This window comes from Alosa pseudoharengus, unplaced genomic scaffold (assembly GCF_046254945.1).
Source record: "Alosa pseudoharengus isolate Yale_2024_CS ecotype anadromous, Long Island Sound unplaced genomic scaffold, YU_APseudo_1.1 YU_APseudo_1.1_scf_14, whole genome shotgun sequence".
Lineage (NCBI taxonomy): Eukaryota > Metazoa > Chordata > Actinopteri > Clupeiformes > Clupeidae > Alosa > Alosa pseudoharengus.
The window spans coordinates 15,835,796-15,843,295 of NW_027468609.1; the positions used below are offsets into that span (position 1 = coordinate 15,835,796).

Below are 7,500 nucleotides of genomic sequence, written 5' to 3' on the forward strand. Positions count from 1 at the left end.
AACGTTTGAAAACCACTGCATTAGGACATCTGAGGTGTGAATAAACTGGCTGCGTCTCACAGAACTGCTCGTGTGGCTCTTCCTCTCTCTCTGTCCAGTTCCCCGCGGGTCGCCGCGCTGCCTGTGACATCTACTGGCACGGGGTGTCCTTCCACGACAACGAGAACATCGTCTCTGGACAGGTCAACAAGTTCCCAGGTACGCAGGGTCCTATTTCCCTGTTCATGATGTAGGGCTCAAATGCTTAGCATATATGCTATATTTATTTATTTATTTATTTATTTATTTATTTATTTTGTTTCTATTTATTTTTTATTTATTTGGTTGACACTTCTATTCAGAGTAACTTAGAGATGTCAATGACCAATTCTGGCACTTACCACCTGACTAGAACTGACACTTGACTGTATACAAACAGCACTCGCTGATGCACTTTTTCTTATTGTACTTTACCTTCTAAATAGTTTTAAAAAAAAATTGAATTGTTGAGAGAATTCTTTTAAAATGCTTTAAACTGTTTACCATGTTGTGAGTCGCTTTGGCTAAAAAGGCGTCAGTCAAATGTAATGTAATGTAATGTAAATTACTTGCAGGGTCAGACTCCCTGGAGCAACTCGAGGTCCCTCTCTCAAGTCCCTTGCTCAAGGGCACAACGGTGGCAGTTGGGAATAGGTCTCATGACTTGACAGCTCCTTATTTTATTACCATTGCTATTGGTCCAGTGCTTATACTTTACTGGTCTTCCACTGGTCTTGAGCTTGTTCTACACCAGTTAGCTGTATGCTGTGCTAGCCCTGAGCTGAGGTCAGCAGGCTCAGCCCGTCCCCTGTCATCATGACGGAGAAACTGCAGCTGATTATCAGCCTGTAGGGTGAGAAGGGCACGGAAACCAACCACAGGTGACCAGATGGCCACCACCTCTCTGAACTCTCTCACATGCTAAGCGTGAGTTAGCGAGAGAGAGGGAGAGGGCGAGAGAGAGGGTAAGGGGTTTGTGCTAGAAGCGGTTAAATTTAGCTCTCGCTTCCTTGCTGAAATAATTGGAGTTAGGATTATGGCAAGGTCTAAGGTTATTCCAACTAACCAGACCTGTGGCTTTAGCTATAGCTTTGTGTGCCCCTCACATGCCAATCACGCATATAGAGTTGAGTTTGAGCTTAGGGGCATTAGAGCTTTTTAGCACATTAACGTTTGCAAACTTTCTGCTTTTGATGCGAAGCACAGCATGTGGCTAATACCACAGTTAAATGCCCCACTTTATTCAACGGTGAAATGAGGTGATATTAGATATTAGCACCTTTATTAATGTTTTCACTTGAAGTTGTGCCGTTCTTCATGACGAACATGAGACCCCAAATGTGTCACACCATCGTGTCCCACTAGTTGAAAACTATTCATGTGTTGTATGTGCAATCATAGACTGGCTGCTTTGTGATGGATGTTTGAAATATCTTTCAGTTGGGAACTGTTAGATGTTGTCCTTCTTAAGCAAGTGGTATGCTCCTCTGTGAACATTTGCGCGCGGGAAAAGACGTGCGTCATTGACGCGCGGTCCCAATTTTTGGGAAGAACACAAACCCCCCACTCTCGCGTTAATGACACAATTCTCGTCACGCGGGAGCATGTCACGGCCTTTTGTTTGCCGTATTACTGTGTTCTGGGTTTGATATCTGATACTGTAATTTCCCAACCAATAACCGCGGCTTATACATTGATTGCGACTAATGCGGCTAATACACAGGAAATTACTATATCTGTTCGATGACCCTGTATTTTTCAGGCTTTCTTGAACTCGTGTATGGTAGGCTATACATATTACACTAACTGTGCTGAAAACAGTATTTGTAGCCCTGGAGCTTAATCATAAGCAGTTTGTCTCAACCTTTGCCTCTGATTGTGTGACTCGGCATCACACCTTGTAGCTCTGCTGCTACTTTCAGGTGCTTGCTTTAGGTCAGAAAGGTCATTGCCGGCTGGATCACCCTTGGCTTTCATCACCCATTATGCTTTGCTTTATTTTTGCCATTTCTAACACCACCTAGCTCAGTGTTTCCCAAACTTTTTTTTCTGGGGACCCACTTTTTTAAAACTGACAGACCATCACGACCCATTTCACTTCGGATCTAACACCAATATTGTTTTACTGTAGGCCACAGGTTCTCAAACTTTTCTATGCCCCCCCGCAATTCTGCAATCTCAATTACACATGAAACAATGTTAAATATTTTCACCTAGATAAATGAGTCCTCTAGGGGCAATGGTAGTGTTTTGGATGAGGAGCCGAGTTTGAAAAGTTGTTCGATCCCCAGCTGCCACCGTTGCCCTTGAGCAAGGCACTTAACGCTGAGTTGCTCCAGGGAGTCTGGCCCTGCTGCAATTAATTGACATCTGTAAGTTACTCTGAATAGAAGGATCAGCCAAATGAAATAAGATAAAAGATCTGCTAAATGAGAAAGCGTGCAAACACAAGGTTATCTCTGCCCCCCATTGATCCCTCAGCGTTAGCTCTGCGCAGCCTTCTGTCAGTGGCACAATGAGGCATCAAACTGTCTGCAGATGAATTATTGATTGGTTGAAATAGAGGGAGTCATTGGTGTGCATGTCAACACATGGACACACTGGAGGCAGATCCATTACCCAGCGGGAGAGCGCATTTACACTGGAGCCATTTTGTGGAGGAGTAGTCGTTAGTGCTGCTAGCATCATTAGCGTCGTTAGCGCAGTTAGTGCCATTAAGTAAATCCCCTCATGCCAGAGTGAGTCAGCTGAAACAGCACTCTGAAGCCCCAGCCCCCGCTCGCTAAAGCCTTTTGTTGGATTTGCCTGATTCTCGCCTCCATTGATCCCATCATGAGGGTTGAAACTCCAACGCTGTGCACTTGCACTCAAAAGGTGTTTCGGGGGAGTGGTAGAGTGAAGTGTTTTTTAAGGAGCTGGACTAGCATGCAGTAGCCAGAAAAGTTGTGGGTTCAATTCCCTGCTTCCACCGTTGTGCCCTTGAGCAAGGCACTTAACCCCAAGTTGCTCAGGGGACAATGGCCCTTGTAATATAATTGACATAAGTTGCTATGGATACAAGCGTCTGCTAAATAAATAAATGTAAATCTATAGTTTGGCTAGATGGTTAGTGAAAAAGTCTATGTATAGATTTACATATGGATAAAGAGTCAATGCTGTGAAGCCATTCTTTCGGTTTCAGAAGTGACTGGACCAATCAGAGGTGCATATTTCTGAAGACAATGAGAAGAATTACCCTTGAATCCTCACTGTTGTTTCTCTAGAAGTGCAGCTGGAGATCATTTAGAGTTTCGTTAGCATGTAGTGCAAGAGTGTAAGCATCTAAAATGATGGCAAAAGAAAGGAATCATCATCAGAATTCAGACATAAATTTACAGATAAATATACAAATGGATCAGGCAACGGTCAGACAAATTTAGAAAACCAGATGAGAATGATAAAACATGTACCTGATCATTCCCTCCTCTCTCCCTCTCTTTCCTCTCTCCCTCTTTCCCTCTGTCCCCCTCTCCCCTTCTCCATTCCTGCCCGCGTCCAGGGATGGTGGAGATGCTGCGGAAGATCAACCTGAGCCGCGCCGTTCGGACCATGCAGGAGCTCTTTCCAGAGGAGTACAACTTCTACCCACGCTCCTGGATCCTTCCGGAAGAGTACCAGATCTTTGCCACACAGGTAAGACCAGACAGCACAGGGCGACGAAAGAGTAACAAAAAGGAAGCCTGTGGACATTTTATGTTTTGTGCTTGATTGGTTGAGATTAACGCGGTGCTGTTTGTGGGTGATATGGAACCTTCTAGAATCAGAACAACTGTATGAGTGTTCCATTATTCCGTCATTCCAAAGACTCTGTAACCCTCACAATGTTCCAACTACAGTATGACTGCACTGTGTGTGTGCCGTAGCGCGCCTCAGTGTATGCTCTCGTGAAAAAGGGCACGTTGGTTGTGTGTTTACAAAGTCAGTAAGAAGATCAGTAATAATGTCTTTGAGAGCCATGTGACCAGACCCTCTGGTAGGTGGCAGAGAGAGAGAGAGAGAGAGCGTAGTCCCAGTCATCATGAGCCACCAGAAGAGCAGATGAGGACAGCACACACACACACACACACACACACACACACGTGCACACACACACACTTACACCCACACACTTACACCCGCCCACCCACAAACAAACACACACACACATGCACGCACACACACACACACACACACACACACACACACACACACACACTTACATAAACACGCACACACACACACACACAGGGCATCAGGGCTCTAGGGCCTGTTCCAAAGCCCTTATGTAGCACTCGATCCCAGATGCCCGCTTGCCTGCCTGCCCCATCCCCTCCCATTCATCCGCTGGCCGGCGCCCTGGCATCCTGTCCCTAATCCACCGTGCCAGCCAAACAGCCGGCAGAAGCCTGGCACTCTGTCCACAGGGCCCGAGAGCCTGTGGATGTGAAATGCCACTTCCCTCCTTCCTCTCCCTTTCTCTCTACCATCCCTCGCTCTCTCTCTCTCTCTCTCTCTCTCTCTATCTATCTCTTTCTATCTCTCACACACACATATTAATACACACGCTGTGTGCCAGAGTTGCATGGATTACATAGTCATTAGTAGCACACAGTAAATGACATAAGCTGAATATGGCTAACTAGGAATTGCGCGCACACACACACACACACACACACACACACACACACTCACACGCAGGCTGTGCTCCTGAGGAGGGTGTTGTAGAGCGGTCAGGCAGTGTGGTTAGTAATTAACAGAGACAGAGACGTGCTTGTGAGAGCGGCTAAGCAGGTTAGGCGCTAGCAGGGGGCTAATTGTGAATGACAAGTGTGATAGCGGATCTGCTAGCGGATGGATTTACGGCGTAGGCAGTGCTTCTCCCTGGCAGCAGCAGGGCTATTGATAGCCGGAGGCCCTACAGGTACCTCTGTGGGGTGGGGAATGAGCTAACAGGAACCCATGACACCTCTCCTCAACTGGACGTGTGGGGAGTTATTATTGGTCTTAAACACAAGGGGGCAGCATAATACCTCCTTTAGATTTGTTCATTCGCAGTGATTTTGAATCTGAGGAAAGACACACACACACAGTGATTTTTTTTTTTTTTAAGTATATTTTTGGGCTTTTTATGCCTTTAATCAGATAGGACAGTGGAGAACGACAGGAAGTGCATGTGAGAGAGAGTTGGGGTGGGATCCGGAAAGGACCACGGGGCGGGAATCGAACTTGGGTCGCCGGCGTACGGTGCAGGTGTCCCAGCCAGTTGCGCCACAGCTGGGGCCTCACACAGTGATTTTGACAGTGAGGAAAGAACCCCCCACCCACACCCCACCCCACACACACACAAACACACACTCATACACATGCACACACATACACATATATGTCCACAGGCGCATATTCACATCCTGCCAAAGCAAAGTTTATTTTGTCTGTTTGTCTACATGAATGTGTCCCTCTAGACGAGAGATTCTCAACCTTTTTTGGGCTAAAAATACACCAAACACCAAATATCAAACCAAAACGCCAAGGCACACCGGATTTGAGTTACTGATTGTAAAGCATGTCACACATTATTCCCTAAGCAATAACGGGAGTGTATTATCATTCTCATGTCTATATTCATCTCTATACGGTGTTTATGCGCTGAGATCACAGTGATGCTTGAGTGAGACCACAGGCATATCCTCTCATGATGTTGATTGAGCTTGTTAATCAAGAAGCTGTGTTACTGATGCATTTAAAACTAGCTCCCTAGCTTATTTTATGAATATAAAAGCACATTAGGTTCCTCAAAATTCCACGGCACACTTCACTTTGCCTCACGGCACACTAGTGTTGAGAACCACTGCTCAAGGCTATGTGTTGCTACGTGTTGCTACGTGTTGCTATATGCTTACTTTTGCATCCAGTGCATGCAGCTTCTCACAACTTCCCTCAACTTTTGAACTCTTCTTTTGACAGTCTAATAAAGCCCTAGTTATTCGTGTTTTAATTAAAATTTGATTAAAACGCACACATGGACGATGTTGTCACGTAATTGCCTAGTAGTCATCACACCCGAATCTTGCTGTTGTTTTGGGGATGGAAACGACGCCTGGAGAAGCTCCCTGATTGGATCGTTATCAGTAAATGAAGTTTGACGTGCTGTGCAGTATTGGAGAATATCTCGAGTAGTTCCCATGCAGGCCTGTAGGGGGCAGCAGTGTGACGCTGTGGTGTGTACTGTAGGTAGCAGGGAATGATACAGCAGTGGGAGCCGATGGCACTCTCATAGGGGGAGACGGGTTTAGGCACTGAGAGGATCTTCAGGCACAAGGGATGAGTTCTTACAGGAGTCAGTCGCCAAGGTCCTCAATGTTTATTAAAAGAGCAAACTTTGTTATTGTCAACAGAGTCACATGACTGGATCTTGTCAGAACAGTTATTTTACCTGTCAAATTTGTGTCCATATCTATATCTATTCTGAATTGTGGACACAAATAAAGAAGTAAAAAGTGTGCCTGTGTGTGTGTGTGTGTGTGTTTGTGTGTGTGTGTGTCTGTGCGTGTGTGTGGTGTGCGTGCGTGTGTGTGTGCGCGTGTGTGTGTGTGTGTTGCAGGCTGCTGAGTCACGATGTGTTTTCTCGTTTAACTCATCGCTGCTGATCATCCGTGTGATTATTCGTAAACCGCGCCAGAGTGAAGCTCTGTGAGACGCGGGCCGTTCCCACAGCGCTCCTCGTCTCCTCCGGCCGGAGCGTGTCTTCTGATTAGAATCTTTGTGTGGACGCGTCTGCCTTTGTGCTCTCTCTGATTGCAATTACTCCAGTCCAACAAAAGGACTTTTAAATTGAAGCTGTTCCACGGCGCGTGGCGGCTCCCTGCAGTGATTATGTGCGAGACCTCTCTGCTTGTGGCGGGAGTCGGAGGAGTCGTTTGTCATTTGTGTTGATGCGGAGGCCAACAGGGCTGAATGGATGTTTGTAATGGAACAATGGGAGGTTGATGGGATCTCCGCCTGGGCTCTGGTGCTTCACAGTGTGGGTGCGTCAGGCACCCTTACTGCAGTGTGTGGTCTACAAGTGTGTGAGTCCAGCCCTGAATGCTCCCGAGTATTGATTCGCTGTCCTCCTCCTCCTTCTCTGGCTCTCTGTCTTGAACTCTTAATTATCCTTTTTCTCCTCTCTTCTTCTTCTGCTTCTCTAACTTCATCCCCCTGTTCTCTCCCTTTTTCAACTCTTTTATGCAAATGTATTCTTTTTCTTCTTTCTTCTTTATTATTCTCCTTCATCTTCTGCTTCCTCTTCTACTACTTTTTCTCTTCTTCTCCTCCTCCCCTTCCTCTCCCTCTTCTCCTCCTCATCTTCCTCTCCCTCTTCTCCTCCTCCTCTTCCTCTCCCTCTTCTCCTCCTCCCCTTCCTCTCCCTCTTCTCCTCCTCATCTTCCTCTCCCTCTTCTCCTCCTCCTCTTCCTCTCCCTCTTC

At 46.4% G+C, this 7,500-nt stretch overlaps 1 protein-coding gene across 1 annotated transcript in view; it reads left to right on the plus strand.

The window, feature by feature from the left end:
• The window catches only part of ttll11 (tubulin tyrosine ligase-like family, member 11), a 36,863-nt gene that overhangs the window by 13,443 nt on the left and 15,920 nt on the right, over nucleotides 1–7,500 (plus strand). The window contains exons 2-3 of the mRNA XM_076283977.1: nucleotides 99–198; nucleotides 3,557–3,690. Coding sequence (XP_076140092.1) covers nucleotides 99–198; nucleotides 3,557–3,690 — 234 coding nt within the window. The remainder of the gene's footprint in view (nucleotides 1–98; nucleotides 199–3,556; nucleotides 3,691–7,500) is intronic.